The sequence below is a fragment of the Scomber japonicus genome, chromosome 15 (genome assembly GCF_027409825.1).
Source record: "Scomber japonicus isolate fScoJap1 chromosome 15, fScoJap1.pri, whole genome shotgun sequence".
NCBI lineage: Eukaryota > Metazoa > Chordata > Actinopteri > Scombriformes > Scombridae > Scomber > Scomber japonicus.
The window spans coordinates 17937008-17963901 of NC_070592.1; the positions used below are offsets into that span (position 1 = coordinate 17937008).

Here is a 26894-nt window from a genome sequence, read left to right on the forward strand (position 1 = left end):
AGGAGGGAGGCAACGGAATCAGCAAAAAGGTAAGAGAGACTGGGGGATCATAATAATAGCTTTACTGATGGGCGATTCCACACACACACACACACACACACACACACACACACACACACACACACACACACACACACACACACACACACACACACACACACACACACACACACACACACACACACCTGACATAAAACAGGCTGTGGTAAACTTATATCACCACATGTCTGCTCCAGGGCAAAGATAGAAATTGTTCTTCTCACTGTAAACATTCCAATAAATAAAGTTAGAATTGCTTCCAACAGACCACATGAATCTGAGCCCCCACTTGACAAATTATCAAAATCTGCTCATTTGGTCTTAGTCAATGAAGTGCTGCAACAACTAAGTGTGATACAATTTGTATGCAGTGGAGCTGTGAAGCTTACTTCTGCATAGCGTTAGACCTTGTATACTGCATAGGAGGAAGCTGTGGGTTAGCATCATTCATTATTAATGTCAAAGCGCATCGCTGGACGCTATGTTGCTGATGCAAGGGATCGTGTGGTTAGCTACGGGGCAATGCATGACATAGGTGAAGGAGCTAGAGAGAGAGAGAGAAAAACATGAGTGTATAGTGGAGCAAAAATGTCACTTCTGCTGAGAGGAACAGAAAGAAAGATGAGTAGGGAATGAGGGGGTTTGTCCGGACATGCTTATATTACTATGCCGCTAATACATTTTACTTTTACACTTGACTTCCAATGCATTATAGACACTGAACATTCTTAGACACTAAAATACACACATTAGGTACGATTTCACAGTACAAAAATGATGAAGTGATAACACATAAATGTACTATGTATCACGCATCATGAAATTATGTACAGTATACAGTATATGCAGTGCAGTGTGTTTGTGCTGTGTGTGCACACTGCAGCAGCCTCACCTGTCTCTTCTCCTCAGGAGCTTTGAGGAAGAGAGCGTTGATGACAGCAATAGTGTAGGTCTGAATGTCTTGGTCAGTCCTGGGATTGGAAAATAGCACAAACAGAAATATTGAAGATAAAAATTAGCAGTTAAATATCGCTGCTCATGTGTGTTAAAATGCATTTTTCACTGTGCAGGAGATACTGATACTATAATAAATCAACTTAATGTATGTTGACACATTACACACACAGACACACACACATACACACACACACACACTACCGGTTCATTCACTCACCCTTGAAGATGGGGGATGAGCTGTCCAATTGTGATCTCTTGCGCCACCTTGTGGTACAGATCCTGACTGTTGAGCACCATGGACTCCAGGATGGCCAAGGACCGCTGCAGCACTGCTGTGTCCATGGCTGACTTGTTCACATAGCTGGCAATCTGTAGAAAAGACGGGGTGTGAGAAATAAAAACAAAACAATACATTCATCACATTTTGTGCTTTAGTGACACATAGATACTTAAATAAGATGAAGTGAGACTCTTTTTGATCCATGGAGGAGAAATTCACATTACAGCAAAATCTAGGTTGGATAATATATATGGATAAATGTTTCATGCTGTGATAATTTATTTGTTATACATGACATCATCATAAATGTGAGAGATATTTACAGCTGAGGAATAGTACACAAACTTTGCTTTTACACTGCAGATTTCTCTATTGTCTGTTACACAGTTTGATGTAACAACATTAACATATTTCTAAATCTCATCAAGTAAACTCACCAATTTGACTGACAGTAATTCTACATTGATATATGTTTACATTCTCTCCTCATAAAAGTTTGCAAAGAATTAAACTGCATATTATTTAATAGATGTTATTAAACTAAAATCATCATCAATTTTGAAGAAATGCTACTGGTTAGCTTAATGACTGTATCAGAACTTCCAACCTTGTAATTATCACAGAGGCCATCACAACCATAGTGTGACTGTTAAATTAGAACTTTTCCAGCCAATGTTCAGTACAGCATGACAGCAGCATTATGAATACAAGTCCCTCTTAAACCCCAGCCCTGTTAAATGAGGCATTTGCTTGGCTGACCTTCTTGATGAAGGCCACAGAGAAAGTGTCCCAGGAGACGATGCCATGATCCATCAGCTCCACGAAGGCCGTGAGAGTGAAGGACAGCAAGTCGCCAAAACTACAAGACAACACACACACACAGAGATACACAGACCATAGGAAACCTCTCTCTAGCAGATGGCTTGGAGCAGCGTATAGCTGCAAAGGCCAGATGGCTTGGAACATAAAGAGGAATGAGCAGTCAGCAGAGACAGCGAGAGGGAGAGTTGGTGGAGAGGAGGAGAGGGGACAGAGGAAACATAAGTTCAATACTGCAACCAGGCTTGCTGGAGAAAAGACAGAAAAACAGAGACAGGGAGAGAGATAGAGGTTTGCGATGCAGTGCAGACAGACTGGCCTTTAAGAAACAGCGGGGGCTGTCAGAAGGCCAACAGGAGCTGGGCAGCACAGTACGGTAGTCAATCAGGACCAGAGAGCTCCATCATTGAGTGAAGTCATGCAGTCACACAAATATCAGGAAAAATAAATCACTCTGCAAGAGTCACAGGAGGCCAAAGCAAGGAACAGCTGTTATATCCAAGACACACTATTGCTGGCAGTACTTAATGAGAAATAATTTGTATATCATTATCAAAGACGCAAGAAGTTTTGACCAGCAGATAAAGTCATTTTCTAAAATAATTTCTAGTTTCTTAGGATACAAAACTGTTGAGTGAGTTGTAACATTTAAGATGTTTCATGACTTGACCAATATAGTTACAATACTGACCTCTAGTGTTCAAATTATGCACTGTAGATACAGCTTGCACTGAGGCTTTTTGTCTATGTTCCATCTTGTATGCATGTTTTATACATATTTCATAGTTTTACTGTCCTTGATCAGCTGTATCAACTTGACGTGGAAATGTAAAAACCCCAACTATAGACCTATAGTCGAAAATGTTTTGAGGAAAAACTAATAAAATATAAATGAAGTTTTGCACTTTTTAAACACATATTATAGTTTACAGAAATGGAAACCCTATTTTAAACATGACAGAGCAGTATTTGTCATTAAATACAGTAAAAGAAGACAAAAAATGATTGAAGAAATAGCATCATGGGTCAGTTTTGCTGCATGGTAGATGATTAGTGAAGAGTTAAATGGACAATTAGTAACCCACAGCTGAAGGATGAAGAGGCTTTTGCAGATGGCACTGGGCATTTATAGAGGACACTGTAGTTATCTACTCAACTCTATATGATATCCTAGGATACTGACAATAGTAGGAAATAGAGATAGACAACCTTGTTGATGGATGATGTTCCTGTGGTGACAGAGGTTATTGGCTAATACTGCTGAATAGTAAGTGAAGTTGTGAGGAAACATCTTTTAGCTGAATAAATATAGAAAGTCCCCTCACCCTGAGCAGCACCATTTTAGTCAAGAGCACCAAGATTTAATTCAGGAGTAAACAACAACTTGTATTCTAAGTAATGTTACATTTACCTGTGATAAATTAATTTGTTGAGTTTTAGAAGGTTTTTAGAAAAAAATCTTGGTCTTCTTTCAGTTTGCAAATCGAAGAATTTGTTTGATTTTTGTTGCCCAAAACCACATGCAAAAAAAAAAAAAAGTGCGACACTGATTTAAAAATGGAAGCCTGAAAGAGGCTGTGTTATACATGTATAAAATTTCCCATAAGGCACTGGGGCCAGAGTCTTAATCATGCAGACTCGGCCAGCAGGTTAGGAAGAGCACAGAGCCAATGACGTTACCGGGCCGGGGGGAAGGGTAGGGGCTTACCAGGGCTTCATAATCTTCTGTAGTTTCTGATACCGCCTGCAAAGATTTGAGAAACTTTGGTGTCAAAGGTGGAAAACAAACGACACCTTTTAGTCTGAGCTAGCACAGAGCAGGAACAACAAACATGACAGTCTGACCAGGACTTAATGTGTAAACAGTCTTGAAAGAGACCAGAGTCCAAGCAAGTCCGGTCTATTAGACATCACAAAAATGATTTTTGTTGTGTAAATTCAGACACAAGCAAAATGAAATTAAACAGTTCATTCAGCACAAACTTTCATACCATCTTAGACACTTTGAACCAGTAAACCCACTAAAACCTTGAAAGCATGCCAAGCAGAAAGAGTTGAAAAGCAGTTTGCTGCCAACCTTACTTTCACACAGCAAGCTTGTGAAGGAATAACAATGCATATAAATCAAACATTTTAATTTAACAAGAAAATATGAACACATCTAATATTTTCACACCTGAAATGGCTGATGTGAAGGTGGGAAAAATCCTAAACATTGTTAATTTATATTTTGATATACATTGATATTTTCAGTCACGTTGTACAAACTATTACCAATTATACATATTGCAAATGTATTACAACAGCATCGAAGTCGAGCCCAGATTACAAAAAAAGAAACATATTTTTTCCATCAACAACAGCAATGTGTCTTCCAGGAAACAATGTTTTAGTCTGTGTAGACCACAAATCTCACTGTCACTTTTCATAGGAACCCTTTGTTAGTAGTTCCAATAAAAACTAACAAGAGTTCCAGAAAAAATAGAACATTCACCTTAATTGTATTGTGATGGAGGCACAAATCTCTGAGAATGATATGAAGTGATGAGCAAATAAAACAAAATTTAAAATGTTTCTCAAAATATAATTTGACTTTTTTTGCCCAGTTGAATTGACCATTTAAAATCAATATACAAAATAATTCTTCCCTTATCTTTTGCAAGAAAAAACATCTAAATAATGTATTTGAAGTTGCACTGTACATACTGAGCAGTGACCATCAGAGCCCATCAAAAAACAGGAGCTCCAAATTTCAGCCAGTAGAGGGCAGTATGTGCCTCTGACTTTGAGCTCTTGCATGGGCAACAACTGCATTAGTGGCCAACTGATTTCCACATGAATACAGTATAACATCTCTGGCAAAAGCATGAGATCACAGTCCCGCTCTATCCTCAAGAGTCTCCAGTGATGATCCTCTTGAATAATTACAGTACACCAAGTTGGTTGGCAGGCACACTAATGAGTGTGTGTGTATGGGTGTGTTTTAGTCACTGATACCTATCTGCTGTTTCATAAGCTCCTTATGTTGAGATAATAATGCACCAGAATTACTTGCTCTCTCGCTCACCCTTTCTTTTACACACACACACACACACACACACACACACACACACACACACACACACACACACACACACACACACACACACACACACACACACACACACACACACACACACACACACACACACACCACTTTCAAACTCTTAAGCACTGAATAACTTATGTGATGGTAATTTACATAACAACATATTTAATGAAAGAGCTAGGAGCATAGTGGAGTCAACATCAGTACCAACGTGATGGCTCCTTGCAGTAGATCAAACAGGGTCAAATATTTGCTAATTTGAACATTATGTGCATAAAAGGAGGAAAGGCTTCAATGATTTCCTGTCAAGTAGTAGAAGTGAGTATAATGCTAGAGGGGCTGCTGTCTCATACCCAGAAATAGGAGATCATTAAATGGTTTCTGCTGAAGAGCACACATTAAATATGTGACCGGAATTTGAACCTTTATGTTTCAAATAATACAGTAAATCCAGCTCTGTGGATCTGGAGATAAGGGTTTGTGTGCACTTGTGTCTTGTACACAAGTAATTTTGAGCTATTAGCAAGATCATATGTGACCTTGTTTGAGTGTGTTTACAACACAAGTGCCAACAGGCACTGATGTCTTATGCAAGTAAACAATGCTTCCATCTATTGTTTCTCTCTCTGGGATAAAAAAAGGGATGAATAATGAGAATTGCATGAGGCAGAAAACAAGTGTGTTTTGGACGGCTGGCCGCTGCTGCCCTCCCTGCTGGTTTGCACTGTATGTGTGCACATTTGCATTCCCACCTCACTCTCACATAGTCTGTGACACACACACACACACACACACACACACACACACACACACACACACACACACACACACACACACACACACACACACACACACACACACACACACACACACACACACACACATAGCAGCATCACAGCTGAGAAATTCCACCTCAGCGGAAAAAAAAAATCCTCGCTTTAACCTTCAGTTGAGACGGTCTCCAGGGCGCTCCAGCCCCAACACACACAGGATGAAAAAAAGCCCCTGGGCATGTACTGCTCAGCCTTCCTCTTCTCTTTTCAGCAGTAACACATCTGGACAACACCTTTAGTCCATAACCATCACATTAAGACTAAAGTATGGCGTAGTTGTGGGGCCAACATATATACTATAACATTACATTCCTGTAGGCTCTTCTGTAGATTTACATCTCTTCAAACATGTAACGATGCATCTTGAATATAGCAGGCACAGAGATATTCTCATACATGGAGAACTATGTTTGATCAGGATGGTTGTTTTTGTTTAAGACAGGCTTGATAATATTTTCTTCAGAACGCTTACAATATTTTGAGAACTAATAAAGACGCAAACTCTTTGACATATGCTACACAATTAGTACTCTATTATTATTTTAAATGAAAAAAATCTATGCAATCTAGGCAGCAGTTTTCTATAGTTTGACAGGACTTCCCTATTGTCATTTACTATGAGGAAGTGAAGTGAAGAATGTACACAGAATTAAAGCTTTGGACCAATCAGATTGCACAGTGCAACTTCAAAGACCTCCTGGAATCAGAGATGTGTAGATGGGATACGATTAGAGTTCCTAATTACTTAGAGCTAGACAAGCATTGCTTAACCCCACAATAAACTTTACTAAAATCACAATGGATTGTTGTCACAAATCTCTGGTTGGTCCCTTCAGACAAAGATATACTGTAGCTACAAATTAAATATGTGCAATTAAACAGCAGCAAGGTTTGAATTGATTTCTGCCTGAAAAAAATCAAAAAACTTAACTTGGATGACATTTTGAAATGGATCAGACTGCGGAATCAATGCCTGATATCAATATTACAGAAAAGCACTAAAAATCTGTACACATATCCACCTTATCCATATCCAATCTATCACATTAATCACACAAAGAGGTTAATTAAGGTTAATTAATTGTATGTAGGGAGGAACACACTGAGGCAACAACAGAGGAAGTTAGGAACAACTACAGAGAGACAGACAGAGCAGCAGATAATGCACTTACTCAGTCCCACTCTCCACCATTTGAGTAAGCAGGGAGATGCCATCCAGGTTGATGAACTCCTGGGCGAAGGTGATATCCCTCGACGCATTGGCCAGGTTCTTCAGCGATTCCAGTTTGGAATCCATGCTGGATGACTGGATATTCTCATGAAGCAGCACTGCTGTCTGGTACTGGAGGGGAAGAGGAGGAGGACACATACATACACAGATTAATAAAAAAATGATATGTGTCTGTGCATCGGAAATGATGTATGAAGTATTTCCTCATGTAGCTACAAACAGAGAACTGAAACTTACAGGAGAATTGGTCAAGCGCAGGATTGAACCATTCTTAATGTCATTGCGGTTCTGAGGAAAATAACCACAAAAAAACAGAAGTTAGTGAACTATTATGACATATTTAAACATTGGAAGCTGCTGCTTGGAATTAAAAAAACAGACAAGCAAACCTTTTCTGTGATGTAGAAATTGGTAGCGTCAGCAATCTGCAGAGCAAAGTTTTCAGGGTTCCCCAAGGACCACCTAAATGCCATCAGGTTGAGAAAAAACATTGCGTAATTAGTATTAAAAGCGAAGAACAATTTCTGGAAAATACAGCTAATAGGATTCGAGTATGGGGAGAGAGGAAGAAAGAGAGAGAGAGGGTTTTTGCAAGAAGCCCTTAGAGAATTATTTACAATTTTAGAGGCCTGCATTTGCATGTAGACATACACAAAAATAGACAAATGCAGACTTACCCCTCGCACACTTCTTTAATGATGGCTGAGAGAGGCTTTTTCTGTGGAAAAGACCAAAACTACATTTAGGCTAGACTCCAAGCTTGAGTTCTTAAAACAACTCAGACTGGGCTGTAATTATTTTATATTGCAGGAGTGCTCGATGAGAGGCTGTTCTTCAGGAGCCTGTTATTTACCCAACTGTCCGAGTGCTGATGTGGGATCACTGACCATCTCTGTTGCATCATTTCAGGCATTATGATGTGAATGTTTTTTCCATGTGAACATCGGTGATAGAAAACATGTACACCTTCTCAAGTACTGCACCTACACTAAGTAGTAGTTAGAGGTACTTTACTCGTGCATTTCTACTGTGCTACTTTATATTTCCACCACATTGATTTAGCAGTTACATAACAGATTAAATTCAATCGGCATCACAAATCTAACTGTACAAGTAAAAGTAAAACGGTGATAGATGGTTCATACAATCACCTCCCAAATATCTTTTGAAAGGGCCTGCCCATGTCCAAACAGTTTCCATGGATGGCTTCTTAGATGGTTCTGTGAAACCTGGTGCATCAGGTTACCAATAGTAACCGATACTCAAGACCAAAACAATACTTTTTACTACCTTATTTTGTGATATATAAACTTTTTAAACAAAATATTCCCCTGCTCAATGGATCAGTGTTGTCTCATTTTGCCCTGATAAAAAAGGCCTTAATATAATATTACCCTAATATGTAAAAGTGAACATTTTACCCTAATATGTAAAAGTGAACATTATAAGCAGTGAGTACTTTTCAACACTTAAGTAACACTTGCAATTTACCTGTGTAATTTTACTGAAGGAAGATATTTTGAATCCAGGAAGTATATTAACATTGCAGTGTTGCTACTTTTGCTGATGTGAAGGATCTAAATACTTCTTGCACCAGGTTACATTTCACTCAATTCACAGGGTGAAGTTTTGTCCAGCAGTCAGTGACTTAGAACTAAGAAAATGCTTTAAAGATGGTTTGAGCTCTCTTATCCCCACTGTGCCGAGTATAATTCTTGTCAAAATCACAAAGGCACCAAAATCATGTTATAATTGTGCACACTAACAATCATACACAACTACTTAGTGAGCATCTGCTTACAGTCCCAATATACTTAGAATTGTGCATGATATGATTGTGCTGCTGCTTCTTTGGGGTTTAACCCAGTGACAGAGGCTGCTTCAAATAATATGAGCTGCAGTGATGAAGATTTACAGAAAGATGATAATGGTGGCAGGATGGTGGGCATATGTGACAGGGAGAGGGAGGCGGAGAGGCGACAGAAGAAGAGGACGATGGACTGCTATGTGAACAACAGGGAGAACACAGATGATAACAACACTGAAAAATAAGCAAACTGAACGAGATGAAGGGAAAACAACAGCAAACACACGAAGTGAGAGAGTGTATGATGAGAACGGTGAGAGAGGAAAAGAGTGGCTGTTACATAGAGAGAAAGAGGGATTGGAGGAAAAATAATGAGCTTGCAAAATCCATATGGGGGGTGATGGGGTTGATGACAAATATAAGGAGTGTGTGTTTCTGTGCCAGTCAGTATTAATATTTGCAAACTGGCTGCTGTTGTCACCCTCAGGCTCAGTGTGTGTGTGTGTGTGTACTGTAGCCTGACAGCATACTGCAAGTCCCAAATGTCCAAAAGTACAACATACTACAGTATTTATGGGTTTCAAAGGGACATTTTAGGACATTTTGAATATTATCTGATATTTAATTTTAGACAAACCATGCGTGCATTGCTTTCAGATTGCAAGATCAAAGCTTTTTTTCCAATTTTGAATTGCATAGGCTAATTAATAAACTAATGGTAAATGTATATTTGTAGATTGAATAATAGAAGTTACACAACACTGGAACATGTGCTAAACTTTTTATGACTGATATAAATATATACTGACTCATAATACTTCCCTGCTCACTCAATTGCAGTTTTGTTCTGTATTGAAAGTAAATTACTGATCAAAATTAAAGAAGTGCTCTGAGGAAGTCTTTAATCTCTAGCTTCTGCATCACATGTGCAAACATTTGCTCTTTTTAGACCAATTTAATATGCAAATATGTTCTCACTGTTCTTCTAAGATTTTATAACATTTGTGTATTCACCACCACTGACTGTCTGATTAAGTGTATCTAAATGCTACAGCTGTGAATACAAGCATTTTTTATTATAGTCAGGAGGGATGAGGTTTTTTTTAAGTGTTCCTCTTTTGAGATGGTCCCTTGCTTCTGAAACAAGCATTTATCTTGTTTTGCACATTTTTATTATGTTTAATTATAATGCACGTCTGTTTTTAGTTTTATTATTAATTTGGAGATATACTGTAAAATGAACAACAAACAAAGCAACTGATGTTACGCCAGTCATTCCCCACCGAGACTCCTCTTCTTCTCTCATGACCTCCATCTACACTCATATCTTATTACCTCTGAGGTATAAATACATGCTGCTTTTTGTTTCCCTTTCATCTTCCAAGAGTTCCACCACCTCCGCTGTCCTATCTGTTCTTCCCCTATGCTGCTCTCCCACCACAATGTCCTCTCTTACCATTACCTCCTCTTACTGCGGTCTGGCAAGGAGGGGAAAATGATCCACCTTCAAAGTATTGTACCTGGCAATGAGTGTGATACCTTAATATATTACATTCAATCCCATGTCCAGTCATCCTATACTGTCCATCAGCTTTTTTTTTTAATCTGACGTGACACATTCCTTTCTAACAGGAAGGATAATAAGTACAATTCATCTTTCCTTTTCAGGTCATTCATTCAGTTACACAACAAGCTGAATTTACCAGCCTGGACCAATGTTGATCATTGCACATTCAATGCACGTTCACTGAACTGTTAAATATAGTCGTAATTAGTAACCTACAAAAACTGTTATATGAATAAAACATTAAAAAATGGATAGGACCATTCTTAATGGTATATAATCTAATACACTCTTTTACAGTGACCATAAGAGAACAGAATCTAATAAGAAGGCACAAAATGTATTAAAGCTGCTTTAATCAATACTTTTATATTAACAATGGATGAATTGACTATGTGTATGTAAATGGTAACACTCATGGTGATGAAACCAAATCATTTTTATGCCTCACATCATAGAAAAAGCTGCTAAATTATGAAAGTTATGAAACATCTCTGTTGCTTGACAATAGTTGTTCCAGCTTGTTTTTACTTTAATTCTATTGCTTGTTTCTGCGTTAAATCTCCTGCAACCGCCTCCAAACGTATTTTCTACTTGCAAACAAATCTCTCATCCCACCAGAGACCCCCATTACCTTGTTTCTCCCCCTGTTTGTCTATTGCATTACTGACAACGGTAAACCGCTTATTAAAATTGTCAGCACTTCGCATCAATTCTCCAGTGTTGCCACAAAAAATGTTAGACTTTTGTGCCTGGAGGGGCGGGGGATGGGAATTGATGATATTTGGAGAGATACAGAAATCAAACAGTGTGATTTATGCAGAAACACAAAAACATACAGACTGAAACTGATGTATTGATGCACCCTGCAGTAAAACACTTAAAATACTAACAGAAATCAGAGACACACACACACACACACACACACACACACACACACACAGTTGACAACATATAAGCACACAAATGCATGAATAATAACTATGTATGCTGCCACATAACCACGTAAACAAACGAAAAAGAGCACACACTTAAATTCACACCTAAGCATGTACGTACACACGCACGCACACACACACACGCACACACACACGCACACACACACACACACACACACACACACACACACACACACGCACTCACACGCACTCACACGCACATACCCCAACACTCTCAGCTGAAGCCCACTCCCCATCGCATGACTCAGACAACCATATGCTGCTGCAGGGCCTATTGTACAGAGGAGATGAAGAAGGGAGGAGGGAGAGGTGGGGGTTGATGCTGGAGGACAAGGGAGGAGGAGGCATGGCGTAAGTTTCACAGTTACAACAAAGGACAGGGAGGAGGAGAGAGAAAATAAGGAATGAAAAAAAGGACAAGGAGGCAACAGATAGAAGAAACAAGAGAAAGATGACAGGGAGATATAAGAGAATTTGAAGAAGAGGAGGTGGAGAGGTGGCTTAAATAAGTAAAGACAAAAGAAACTGAAGAGACAGGTTGCTCATAATAGGTCATTAAATGCACAAACTACATGTACACGTAAGTGCTTAAGGCACCTAATGTCAAACCTAGAGGAACATATACTCTGCAGTTCAATGTTTCATTCAGTTGTTTATCCATTGAGAAGGGCAATCATGGTTCCAGTTGCCAGGATGACTCATAACTTGTACAATCATTAGCCCATCCGTGAGTCACACGCACACACAGAGAAAGAGCCATTTTACACACTGCATGTGTAATCAAACAATGTAACAGTAAACATGTCATCCCCCTCACACATGAGGTAGTCATTGTTTGGGCTAATTATTTTATTAGCCTGCTATCCAGTGGTTGTTACACACTGACGATTGCAACATAAAGCATGGCCTTTATCTGTGTTTGGACATGCATTATCTTGCAAGAGTCACTGATCTGCCAATCAGCATGGCAATTTTGACACCAGAAACTGCCTGATTTTCATCAGTCCAGCAGGAATTACTGAGACTGCAAGAGTCCCTTTAGCAGCTTAAAGTGGACATACTTTATTATGTCTTTTGTGATTTTCTGTTATTTATATATTGTTACGATGTCAGATATCTATGTTAAACAGCATCAACGTTTCTTTTTTTTTTAAAACAATCTGGCATCAACTCATCTTGCATGCCCATAAACAGCCGTCTGTCCTGTAGCCTTTGTTGCTAAGTTGGACGCTAAGGTATTTCCGTGTGTTGTTTATGCCGTCCACTGTCATTTTCTGACCTGATTTGAGAAGCTGACATTTAGACTAAAGAACAAGAGACTCCACTCGTCTGATTTTGACTACTACGGTTTGTCGTCGGGGCCTCTGAAGCCACCAAAGTAAGTTTGCATGCAGCTTCTGGAAACTAACCAATCAGAACAAAGTGGGCTCATCAGGAGGGGACCCATAAAGAGACAGGAACTAAAACGGCCTGTTTCAGACAGTCTGAACTGAGAGGCTTGATAAAGCGTCACCAAAATTTAAAAATTAGATTTTTGAACTGTAAATCATGCAAAGATATTCTAGCAGAGCCCCAGATTAAAAATACAGACCTATAAATATGCATAATAGTCCTTTAATGAGTCGGGGTACTTTGCCAACCATTAAATCATAATAATGGTCATTTTCCTTATAAAATTATAAGAATTACATTTTATAAACCTTACTTTGTAATAAAGGTAGGGTTAATGTAGTATATGTGAAACCAGTAATAATGATTGTGTATTACATTCAATGCTGCCCGTTAATCAACAACTTTAATAATGGCACTTCCTTCAGGCTAATTAGTTTAATTGTTGGGAACAATGCAAAGATGCATCATGCCCTAATCACATCTGCCCACCCCGTCCAGACACACACATACCCCCAGACATCTGAACTACTTCCAATATATACACAACAACGGATTACTGTACAATGCTATGTTCAGACAAAACATACACTGTGTTCACAGACAAAACATTTACTATGTATCTGTTAGACGTTAACCCCAGTGGATTTAAAGTGATGTTGTTTTGTGCTCAGACACCTACCTGATCTATCTCCATGAGCTTGGGGAAAGCCCCCGGCCACTCAATGGCCACCTTGACAATATCTGCCGGCGGCGGCATGGCTGCCGGGGGGTGTTTGGTGTGGGTCTTGCTGCCTCACACCTCTGTCACTATTCCTGGAGCTGTCTCATCCAAACCTGCAGGAGAAAGGCAGAAAGGAGGAGAGGATGGAGAGAAAGATGAAGGAAAGAAAAGAGAGCAGGATAGAAATAAAGAGGGGAAAAAAACAGAAATTGGGGCACATTAGTCAAGAACTACGCCTAGTCATGATGGTTTGTTTGTGTTAGCGTCTTCTGAATTCAAATATTATATATGACTGAAGAGAGAAGGTCAGCAAGTGAGGGCAGAAAAATAAATAAGACATGAGTACAGTGCAGCACTCTGGAAAATGTTCATACTATTACAGCCAAAGCTAGTGAAGAACTCAAACCAATATTTCACTTTCACTCAATATTTAAAGATTTAGAAGAAATGATTCAGTTGACCTACACCAGTGTATAGTAGTTTGTATTGACACATAAATAACACACATTGGCCCATTACATTTTCATACCCCAAAACTATCTGAGGTCAGGTTGCTCAGCTGCAGTGCATGAGGCTCTATTATCAGTGTAGGTATAGAAACCATCTTTAGTCATTAGCCCACAGATACACGCTGCCTTGCTCATGTCTCGGTTAACCTTAAAAAACCAAACACTTAACACATTTCTGCAGATAGTTATAGTAAAAAACAACTACACACACATACACACACTTGAACACACAGCTCCACTTTGAACTCCCAGTTCTACAAACTAAAGCACACAAACTTTTTTGTCCTCCGAGATCAATTATTTTTCCTCAATGCATAGCCTAATTTAATTTGCAGTTGTTGATGTAGATGTTGAGCATTAGCATGTGCCGGTGGGGCAGATACACTCTAGAGTTTAATTCACATCTAAGTTTAACTGCTAATGAGGTCACAGCAGGTGAGCGAATTCAAACTGTAATTTTAAAAGATCTACTGTTTGACTGGTATTAACACAGTTCAGCCATTTATATACAGCAGACAGACACAAACCACCTGGCAGCAACATAATACAGCTTCCAGAGTAACATCATTTACTCTGTAACATTTTCACACTGATACAAGTGCAATGTAAGAGTTCCTGCAGTTTGAGAGATGAATTTCTCTTTTATTGAAGTGCAGGCAGAAATGGTAGCTGCACTTCAGCCACAATAGTCACTACTGTATGCATGCAGGACTCAACAGCAACAGCTTAACAAGTTACCAGGCTGGAACTTCCTCCCACTGACATAAAAGGGGCACTGCACCAATTGAACACCAATTGTAAATAAAAAACAACATAATGTCTCCTGTGGCTCTAGATATGCTTTGGCAAGCCTGAGAACATTTCTACAATGATATCACATAGGTCGGCTTGTGTTTGGAGTAGAGCCTGACTGATATACTGGCCAGTGGCCAATATTAGCTTATCCCAAGATATACTGATATCAGTGTATATGTTAGTTTCCCATATGGACACTGTAAGAGGCTTTTTCTTGCTGTAATCATTACTGCTGTTCATACAGACCATTAAATATTAATTCTCAATGTGCTTTCAGTGCAATTGATGGTGGACAAAATCCACTGTTGAACGTTTATCTTGTGCTAATGAGTCTCATCTCATCTAATTTGAGTCTGTACAAATTAGTCAAATCAAGTCAAGTGTATATCTTCCAAAATGAGTCTTTTGGTGCCAAATGTCAATCTTTTTAGTATTATTTTTCTACTGCAGCTCAACAGAGAATCGCAAAGTTTGTACTTAAAAGATTTGAACTTTAGAGAGTCTCCACTTGATTGACAAATTGACTAATTTGTATGGCTTTATTTTGAAGCGTCAAATTAGCCTCATTTAAACATCTGAACACATTTTTGCATGAAATGAGGACTTTGGATTTTAACTCCCATCACTTAATTAAGAAGGGATATTTTAATAGTTAACTTGTACACGGGGAATAGTTATAGCACTTGGCTAATGTTTTAAGACAGATTCAAAAATCTCTAACCTGTCCTTCTATACCTAACCTAAGTAACAAGAAATTGCCTGACAGAAGTTACATACAGTATGTAGATATTATATGTTTGAAGTGATTTCAAAACATGTCTCCATTACATGATTTTTCCACCAGAGAGCAGTGACAACTTTATCTTTTAATACATTTTTGGCCTTATGACAAATTTAAGGTACTGTATGCTTATGTTTGTGTGCATATTAAATACGTTATATTGGCCAATATATTGTTTTTTGAGTCTTTTTTTTGTCTTGCAATTTCATGGTGCAACTTTTGGATGCACTCTTATAAAAGAAGTGGGTTAACCCGTGTTAAGCAACACAAACCCACATGTTCTTATATTTCACTGGTCAAAGCGTAACTGAAATCACACTTTGAATCTGCTCTTGCAACCATGGGCACCCTGGTTCCTATGTATAGCACAAACCACACCAACAGTCGCTCGTATTTCATATGCACACACACACACACACACACACACACACACACACACACACACACACACACACACACACACACACACACACACACACACACACACACACACACACACACACACACACACACACACACACACACACACACACACCAAGTCTGTAATCCTGGGTGGCTCCTCCCTGGCTTCTGTCCCTGTGCAGATGACTCCTGGGAGGGCAGGGGAAAAAGCATGATGTCTGACAGAGGAACAGGCAGCTGGATTGACCTGAAACCCTGTGGCTTTCTAAGATAAGCCAGTTAGAGGGCCCATGGTGGAAAAACAGTCAAATCACAGTCACTCCAAACCACACAGGGGGAGTTGGATAATGCCAATTCTGTGTGCTTGCAGGGGGGCTAATTTAACTCACCATTGCACAGTTATCAAGTACAAAATTCAGAATAAAGATCCCCAAAAATGACTAAGGAAGGCATTCATAATTTACTTTCGCGGCATGTTTCGAAAGCTTGGATCATCTTAGTTCTTGGTGCAGGAGCTTGTTTACATATTTAATCTCAATCCATAATGCATGAAGACGGGCTCAGACTAATTCCTGGGAGAAAACTATTGAGCATAGTGTGACTGTTGATACACACCCATGTGTGCTTGAACACAGGCAAAACAGTGAGTGATGAAATGTGTGATTGACTATTCAAATGTGTTTTTATGTGCATGCCTATCATCTGTGCTATAGTGAACACTACTTACAGCACAATGTGAGTATTTGTGTTTATGTGTGTGTGTTTGATAAGCATGTATTAATTTAAAGATAGTGTACATAATGAGACTGGCCTGGTGTTGTGTGTGAGTCACCCCATAATAATCCACATAGCCTTTATTCAAGGGCCCGTTGCCATGGCATCTGCTGCATCAATAGCTCGAGATGTGCATGCATCTTTCTTTCCAAACCGTGTCATACTCAAGTCATGTTTGTCACAATTCCCCCAAGATGAGTCACTCCACCCCTCTGGTTTGAATTTCACCCATTCAAATAAGAACGTGTATGTTCATTGAAGATTAGAGAGGATTGTTAAATACTTTCTGAGACACTTTGCCTTCAGTGACGTTCAGAGCCTACAGCTGTGCATCTCTCTCTGTTCCTTATATAGAGGAAATATTGCTCTTGGTTGCTATTCTCAGTAAAGCAAGGTGGTGGGTGAGAAAACACTAAAATAGATACATACAAACATCTGGATGAGCACACATCACATTTAATAGCACTAGATGCTGAGAGAAACTGTATAGTATTGAGAATATTTCCATCCTTTTTATTCTATGTTAGAATTAAAAAGTGTCTCACAAAGACAAGCCTGGCTGTACTGTGCATAGGCAGAGGATGTGTGATTCATTCATTCAGACAGACAATAGCTTGTTCATCATCTATACACGTTTTTTCATCCCTCTCAATACTGACTGAAGACAGCTACTCAAGCTATAAAGCTGCCACTCTTGAGAGAGAGAGAGAGAGGCAGAGAGAGAGAGAGAGAGAGAGAGAGAGAGAGACAGAGACAGAGACAGAGAGAGAGAGAGAGAGAGAGAGAGAGAGAGAGAGAGAGAGAGAGAGAGAGAGAGAGAGAGAGAGAGAGAGAGAGAGGCAGAGAGGCAGAGAGAGAGAGAGAGAGAGAGAGAGAGAGAGATTTTTTCCCCAACTCAAACTGCAACTATTCTCTGGTTTCAGCTTCTTACATGTGAATATTTTCTGGTTTCTATATATCTTTACATTTTGGATTGCTGGTAGATGGAGAAGATAGTAGATTAATTGATGATAATGAAAATAACTGTTAGTTCCAACCGTGGTTTCCAGAAGTCAACAATTACTTTGATGTCCTCTTAACAAATACAAATGACGGCCACTCAAAGTATGCTCCTGTGCTGTTGTGAGTGTGTATATGTACATGTGGTGACTTAGAATTCGGTTTTTGTGTGTGTATTCACACACATTTGTGTGTGTATTCCAAGCATCTTGTCATCATCTTCCAAGAACTACAGATGACTCAGACATGCACGGCCTTGAGGCTTATTGATTGGAGAGAGAGACACACACACACACACACCTATCTCATTGCTGACAGCAACAGTAAATCCCTTGAAAATGGGCTCAAATGTAATTGAGAGACACAGTGGTTCAACACACGAGCACACCAGGAGGGCTACAAATGATCCGGCACACATTTGATCAACATGTTTTTCCTGAAATCAACACGCTGCTGCAGGGAACAACTTCTGAGCAAGGAGGATTGTTCTTAGGTGTGTGTGTGTGTGTGTGTGTTTGTCTCCATATATTCTCTACATGTCATCATGAGTGTTTACTATAACCAGGGGGGCTGTGTATCAATTTCCAATCCGTCGCTCTGTCATCTCATCCCAGCATCTTTATGGTGTAAATGGAACCTTGTTATCAAGCTAGCTGCTGTCAGAGCTCATCATGTCAGAGTAGGTGATTTGCTACCTGGTTTAGTTGAGTGTGAGTGAGTGTGTGTTTATTTTTCCTTCTGCCAGACGGTTAAACAGGCTCACTCCATCTTTTTTATTTACCACCCAACGCTGTCAAGTTCCTCAAGAAGTGACCCTGCTTCCTTTCGCTCCTTTTTTTAACCTTCATTCATTCATTTTGTCAAACATATCCAACATTTTGTGCACTCATCGATTTCTCCTCTTTTTCTTGTTAGGTCTCTTTCTCATCAGAATATATTATTACACAGAATTTGGCAAAAAAACATTAAACACACTCCGCTCTCTCCTTCTTCATTTGTTTGACACGCATTCATAATCCTTTCACTGATTGAATTGCACTAATGTACTGTATGCAATAACACACAGCCAAAATCATCAAACCACTCTTCTAACTAGGCTCCAGTCCAGCAAGGTATTGTAATCTGTAAATGTGTGTGTGTTCACATGCGTGTCTGCAGTTAATCTGTCTTCAAACATTCGCCCACCTGCCGTAACCAGAGAGGCATGTGCTGCTGGGTTATAGGAGCCAAAATTCCCGAGGATTAGCTCCAAAAGAGAGGAAATAAAAACTATATCTCATGTTACTCTCAGAAACTGGTGATCTGATCTGCTGCCAGAGGTTAAAATTAAGGAACAAAACCATCAATAATGAGGCGAAAGAACGTAAGAGGAGAGGAAATAGAGAGGCAGAGAAGTCCTGTGATTTGTTGGGTAGCAGAGGAGTGTTGGGTTTCACCTCAATAATTCATGATGTGTAATGTGAGGGTCACATCGTCTATGGAGGGAGGAGAGGATTGGATGATGAAGGTGAGAAAGGCACCGAAACATGAGTGGGTAGAGAGGGGGACGGGAGTGAGAGTTAATCAAGATTTGAGGAGGACAGGCAAAAATAGTAAAAATGACATAATGACATTAAAGCAAATTAAAATCAAGATCATATTATGTAGGGAAGAAAAATCAATAATAAAAGGAAGAGAAGCAAGTGAAATGAATAAACAAGCTAAAAATGAAGATGTGAGAGGACAGAGGAGGTGAGACAGGAAGTTATTGAGCAGGACATCCGCAGGTTTCAAAATGTCAAACTGAAAAGGAATAGTTCCACATTTTGGGAATTACACCTATCTGCATGCAGAGTTGTTCTCTCCAAAGATAATAAAATCTGCCTACCAACATTTATAAAGTTCACAAATCAATATATTATATATCTTATTTTATTTGATTCAGAAAGTGTGGAAATGTCAAGTTGAGGTTAAATGGGCCATGACTCATTGTTTTTACACTTAACAAGAAATATCATGTTAACTGTTGATTTTTAGCTAGGATAATTGCTTTGGACTGAGCCAGGCTCCCCTTGTTTCCAGCCTTTATGCTAAGCTAAGACAGCTAACTACTGGTTCATATTTACTGCATAATGTGAGCTGTATTGATCTTCTCATCTAACTCTTGGGAAGACAGTTAATGAGCACATTTCCCAAAATTTTGAACTATTTTTTTCAGATTTTCCTTTAGGTGGCTTTATCACAACTTCTTCAAGAAAGAGAATCAAAATCAAAATAACATGCAGTTTCCCAAAATACAAAACAATAAGTATAATGCAGTTGGTGTCATTCACGTCATATTCATAACAGAACGTTACAATGTATGAGCTATTACCTCATTTTATTTCTAACATCTTTAATAATAATTTAAACTACAATAAAAAATGAAAAATGAAGACAGTTACTTTAACATTTTTAATCTAGTTTAATTAAAAGAGGAGGAGGAGCTGTTTGCTGATGGGGAGGGAGGAGGAACAGAGAGAACAGACAGTGAAACTGAAAGCATGAATATGAAGGGGAACATGATCTACTGTAAGTAAAGCACATCTCTGGAGCCTTGCAGCGGGAACCCTGATGGTGTTAGAGACCACGAGGCAACATTTTTTACAGACAATGTCATTGTGCCAGCCGGCACTCAAACCTGATGAGCTGATGACTTCAAAGTAAAGCCTTTTTTTCTCCAAACTAAGTCAAGGTTTAAATTTCAAGTGATTTTAATATGACCTTAGAACTTTGAATTTAATTGACTCTTCATTTTAAGCAGGGATACTGATATGATACCAACATCAGTTACAGGGTCAGATACTGATTCAAATAGCTGATCAGGTATAGGTGACTATGGGGCTGATCTCAGTAGATTTATTATCTAGAAAGGAAGACACACTGGTGGGCCGCCTGGTGCCATGCTTTTCTCCCACCGGAGCTGGGTTGCTGCTGTTGTTTCAGCAAGACTTAATAGAAAAGACCAAGTAAGTAGCATCTGTCCAAAGGAGCCTGCATACCCTTAATAAGACTGGCTATTCTAGCTAATCTTGGTAAGAGAAAATTAGTTGTGTGGCCTCAAATGTAATGACGAAATACCACCGCGACAATGCAACACAGAAATTAACAAAATAACTGTGGTGGTTATGTTCAAATAAAAACTAATAAATGTTGAGTTTCCGTTTGATTATTTAGCAATGGTTGGCAGTTACCATTAGCTTACTTCAGGCACTTTCCCCTCCAGGAATAATTTCCTCACTTTGTCACGTCACCATCACTCCAGCACTGCTAACACTCCTGGTAAAAAAAATAGCATTGCTGTCAACTGCTTTAGAAATATAATTTGTTCAGATTTATATGTTTCGTACAGAGAACCTGTTGAGGTCATTCAGCATCACCTCTCTGTAAGTTTACTTCACCCATATTGTTTACATTAGTTAGGAAAGTAATGTCAGGAAAGCAAAGTCAAGTCTGATGTTGCCTTATATAAAACCGGCATGTCCAAACTATTCCATAAAGGGCCTTGTACCTGCAGTTTTTTGTTGCAAACAAAGAGCACACATGATTCGATCAATCAGCTATCTGAAGACTGAGATCAGTTAATTAAATGAGGCAAGCCTGGTGTGCTGTTGCTTGGTTGGAATGAAAACCTGCAGCCACATGGCCCTTTATGGACTAGTTTGGACATGTCTGACATAAAAGAATGATCCCAGTCCTCATAGTGAGGCATACAGCTTATTAATTAAACTCTGATATCAGATCAGTTCTTGGTATTGGCCAATACCCAAAGCCCATGTACTGGCTGGGACTGAAAAAGTTGGATCGGTGCATTCCTAATTTGAAATGTGGACTGACATATGATAAACACAACACTATAGATCTCTAGATCATTCATTTCATGATTTTCTTTCTCCTACTTCTGACACATCAACTCTACTACAACCAATTAATTTTGACAGGCTTTCAGTGCAGCCTCCAGTTGCTGAATCTTGTCCCAATCCACTTTGTTTATACTGACAAATACAAAAGGATGAAAAAACAATAGTATATGGAAGATTTTTTGTGGTCAAAAATGCCTGCAATATTTTCATAATTTACTGCCATGAACAGCAAACTGCACATAACAAACCAAACACAACATCAACAAAAAGTCTTTTTCTGAATCTTTCCACCACACAGACCATGAAACAATCTGCAGCACGAGGTCACATGTCAATCATGGACTGTAAAAATTAATCCTCTTACACTTCCACATCCGGCTGCTTAAGTTTCACAGTATCGTGCATGTTGAGTGGGGGCGAGTAGCACATAATTGTGCTTCAGTGTATGTTAGTGCCTGTGTGTGGGTGTGTCTGTTTCAACCTATGTGCTGGATCGATTTCAAAAAGACCCTTCTAGCTCTTCATTTGATGCCTCTACAAAAGGGCCCGCTTCACCGCAGGGGCCTGAATGTATGAGAGGGTGTGTGTGAGAGACAAAAAGAGCACCATCCTTTTTCCGAGAGATGAGACAAAAGGCCATCGACACGGTGCAGAGGAGCAAGAGTTATTGTGGCTCCGAGCGTGACGCCTTCACACACCTACACACACCAACCACAGGATGGTCATGTTACACCCTTGAGGAGAGGTGTGTGCATATCAGAACTACACACACACACACACACACACACACACACACACAGACACACACACGTACATATCCTCGCCCTCCCTTAGGTTTGTGCAGAATATTAACACAAAAACACACCACAGTCTCAAGAGTAAAACATGACAGAGAGAGAACATTCAAAGCAAGAATCTTAAAAATGCGCTGTGCTGCACCCAATCCCTGCCCAACCATCACATACCCAGCAGCCAGCCCACAGGAAAAGCCTTTAGCTCTGACACAAAAGGCTGACAAAAAGCTACAAATAAAGGAAGGAGACAAAAGGAAAAAAGGGGGAAGGCTGGAGTCTGGATTTAGAAATATGGTTTCTAGATTCAAAGGAGGAAGTGGCATGCTCTAAGAGACAACATGCTTAAATAAAACCAAGAATATACAAAGAAAATGCACAAGCCAGATGTTTTCCACACAGCCAAATCACCATTTGAGGAGATGTTATTTAATTGTTTCAGCATGGCATCTTTTAAAGTTTGGAGGTGAGACTGACAAGCATGCAATCATCTTCACAGCCTGGTGACTTCTCTGTTTGACTCTTGCCGGGCCTTTGCGCCTCTCTGCAGGCTTTTTTCTTTCATGAACCTGGTTCTCACTACAAATGCTGCAACCAGGATATCCTGTCAAATGTCGGTACCAGCAGTTCGCAACAACTCCTCCTGCTGAGCCATCAGCCTGCTAACGGAACAATGAGTCAACTCCTGCACTTACATTGTGCACGACTCTATGTATGTGTATATAAATATAAATCTGTACGCACAGGATAACAAGTGAAGCATGGAGCTACAGTGTGTTGCTGAACAGGGTACAAGCGTAGCCTAAATAGTGTGTTGCGAGCAGAGCAAGCCAGCAATTTGAGGTAAACAAGTGAGTCAGAAACAATTAGAGGTACTCGGATGGCATTCTGCAAACCCAGATAATCAAAACACTGGAACATTTAGAGGCGAGGAGACAAGAAAAAGAAGACACTTGCCAGAGAAAGAAAAAATACAAGGCAAAATTAGGCCCGGAGGCACAGAACTAATCCATAATGTGTATGGAATAGTATTTACTTTCCAATGCAGACGATATATGAGCTGTGTTAGTATGTATTTTCTTTATCCTTTCTGAAATCATAAACTACAGACACCACATTTCCATCCCACTCAAACCATGAGGCCACAACCCTCAACTGTCTTAAAACATATCCGTTCTTTGACATTTCCATTCTTCTCTGGTTGGATGTGGAAAACCCACCAAGTCCCCATCTCAGATCAGCCAATAAGCATGGACGGTATGTACCAAGACATGCGTTACTCCAGACTGCAAACATCTCACCACAATTTTTGTGCCCACTGGTGGCACACTGGAGAGGGAAGGAGGCAGGAAAGTGCACAGAGCCGCACCCTGAGGCCTACTGCATCCTGTGTAGTAAGAAGGAAAGGGTAAAAAAAACAAAACACAATGAAGACTCACCCGGAAAACTTGACAACCAAAAGGTACAGCAGTTTTTCGCGCAAACACCTGCTTCAAGTGGATAAAGACGGAAACTCTTTTCTAAGCAATTTTAGCCTAAGTGTCTGCCTGCAAGAGTGGTGCCTTCAGCATCATAAGCTTAAGACAAAGGCTTCACTACCGTTTGTGCAGTGCGTCGCTTGAGGCAAAAAAACAACCAAGAGGGTAAGAGAGACAGACTGAAGGAGGAAGTAGGCGTTTGTCGAGTAAAGAGGAAACAGGTCTGTCACAGAAAAAAAGCGGCAAAATTCAAAGATAAGATGACAGCAGGATGACAGTCTAAGTTAGAGTCCGCCTCCACTCAAAAATGTGCGTTTATTGTGACTTCTCTTGAGCTTCACTGTACAGAGTGATTTATGGTTTGGAAGCCAATCCTGGTCCAGCATGAAACTTATACAAATGTGATGTGGAAACTTGAAGCCTTTGACACTGAGAAATGACCTTAGACACATCCTGTGTCTAACAGTTCAAGTTTTGAAATAAAATATATTTGTATATTCAGAGAATCTGGAATTTTTATTGAGGGAGAATCTGATGTGTGGATACCATTTTAAGTATTTTAACATATTATACACACATTATTGTTCCAAGGGGATTAATACAAATCTGAAGGGGATCTTTAAGATCCACATGTATGGAAAGACAAAGTATGCATCCATATCATGCATGTAAATTAAAAACTGAATTAATGTATCTAGTTCAATCAATTATGGGTAACTCTGATGCATTTTTCAATGTCCACCAAGAAAACCAAGTGCACACCTGGCAAGGCTAACCTATCAGAGGAAAGTTTTCTCTCAGTTAATTCTAAAACATTCTAATTTAGAATGACTAAAGCATTTAGAGAGAATGTAACTAGGCATAAGCAGGGTGAGTCTGCAACAACAAGGACCCCAATCATGAGCTAAGAAGCTAAATGCCCAAATGAAACATTCAATGTTTGACCAGGACATTACATCTTCATTTCACACTGAGTACTCAACAGGCCATATGTGCAAGTGACACGCAAAAGCAGATGTTTACTCCACCCAAGCTGAGGTCAACTTTGGTTCGTGTGAGCCTCATAAACCAAAACATCCAGCAACTTTTAGTTCTGACTCAAACTCCCATAGAGCCCCAACAGGAGAAAGTAGATTCAAGAAGGAAAACATTCAACACAACAACACCAATGAAAAAAATAAAAAAGGTAATAGAAACAGATCACATCCTTATTGAGTTTATGTTTAGCTATGAAAATAGGGGAAAGACGGCAGGGTTGTATGCGAGTTGTCATGTGGTTTGCAGTTTTGTTGAAGCCAAACCTAAAATGCCATGGAGACCTGAGGAAGTGAAAATATTTAGAAGACCTTTGTCACTAATGACTCCCACTAAACAGCCAAGAATATTTCTGTGATCTACACGACTGCCTGTCAGAGAAACTGAGGTTTGTACTCAGCCAAGTCTGCTGAGTCAGTGAACTCACTGGGGACCCACTCGGCCCAACTTCATGTCAAAGCTTTAATAATCTATCCGAGCTCCCTCTTGAATGTTCTGCCTCTGTAGTCACGTCCAGCTCCGCTGACCCATTCAAGATGCTGCACCGTGTCTGTTGTCAACCTCTCAAAAATCCAAACTCCAAAGTCACTGAGGACCAAACTTTTGTAATTCTATGCAATGCAAGCAGAGGCAGTGTATGCTGTTGGTATATGATGGTGGGAACTGCCAATTTTACCTCTACAGAAAAAGAAAGTTCAAGAGCAGTAGACAGTACTTTGATTGGAGTGTTCAAGTTAAATTAAAACCACATTTACCCCTCTTTGCAGTCAAAGAAAATAGCTTGTTAATAGCTTTGTATTAGAATAAAGAAAAAAAGTGTTTGTAAAAATATCAGAGAAGCTCCTTTTTGTCTCAGCCAGCTGGGCAGGCATATCAGAGGTTTATTTGATTGATATTAGCTGGCAGGCTAACAGTGTTACACCTTACATAACATAGACAAAGTAAACAAACTGGAAAGTGTGTCACGATTTGGAAGAGCAACAACCAAATCACAATCTAACCTGACCATAGTGACTTTTCAGATATATTTACATACTGTTTAAGGTGCTGCAGCTGAGCTACCTAGCCTGTTAATTGATGTTAGTGGGGTACTTTTCTCTGGTGAATTCTTTTTGGGGGGCTCATTTAGCAAGCTGAGGTGCACAAAAAGACACATGTTCATGATTGTAAGTTAGATAAGAAAGAGACTTTAGCAGGAATGCTAATGTGGGTTGATGTTGGGAGTCTCTGCCTCTTGTTGTGTTGTGTATCAGGATGCTATGAGGCTCAGTGTGTTTATTCAGGATTTAATGTATGGAAGGACTCCAGCTACGTAAGCAGATGACAGAACAGTATTTTATCTGAATAATGTAAATCTTTTGTACCACAAACATGAAATAAAATAATTAAAAATATAAATGTCTCCCTTTTGATTTCAGTTTTTTTTCTCAAGGGTTAATACAGGACTAATGATTTACTGACCAGATATGTGTGACGTAGCAGCACACCCAATCTAGAGTTAATCAGTCTTCGCATGTAAGGCTGGATGTGTACAACAATATTTGAAAAAGTGAGAAGTATTCAGAAATTATTACCAACAAACACTGATGTTTATGTTGCTCAAAATCAAATATTATTGACTGTCATAACTGGGAAGGTTGCGTGGTAGTGTAGCATTGATTTGTGCCAGTTTTAATGAAAAATAACAATTTGTGCTGCAGTAAAACAGGAATGTACAGGAGGTGTATACTTTCAGTGCTAAACTTAAAATACAAATATG

The 26894-nt window shown here is 39.4% G+C and overlaps 1 protein-coding gene across 2 annotated transcripts in view; it reads right to left on the bottom strand.

Moving 5' to 3' along the window:
* elmo1 (engulfment and cell motility 1 (ced-12 homolog, C. elegans)) overlaps positions 1 to 26894 on the bottom strand; it is a 101049-nt gene that overhangs the window by 50845 nt on the left and 23310 nt on the right. The window contains exons 1-10 of one of the 2 annotated variants that reach the window (XM_053334871.1): positions 24062 to 24234; positions 13649 to 13803; positions 7925 to 7965; positions 7637 to 7709; positions 7485 to 7535; positions 7189 to 7358; positions 3804 to 3839; positions 2036 to 2135; positions 1214 to 1365; positions 932 to 1010 (exon numbers count right to left, since the gene is read on the bottom strand). In XM_053334871.1, coding sequence (XP_053190846.1) covers positions 932 to 1010; positions 1214 to 1365; positions 2036 to 2135; positions 3804 to 3839; positions 7189 to 7358; positions 7485 to 7535; positions 7637 to 7709; positions 7925 to 7965; positions 13649 to 13726 — 780 coding nt within the window. In that variant the 5' untranslated portion in view covers positions 13727 to 13803; positions 24062 to 24234. Of the gene's footprint in view, positions 1 to 931; positions 1011 to 1213; positions 1366 to 2035; positions 2136 to 3803; positions 3840 to 7188; positions 7359 to 7484; positions 7536 to 7636; positions 7710 to 7924; positions 7966 to 13648; positions 13804 to 24061; positions 24235 to 26894 lie in introns of those variants that run through there. The other variant, XM_053334872.1, reaches the window with a different exon arrangement.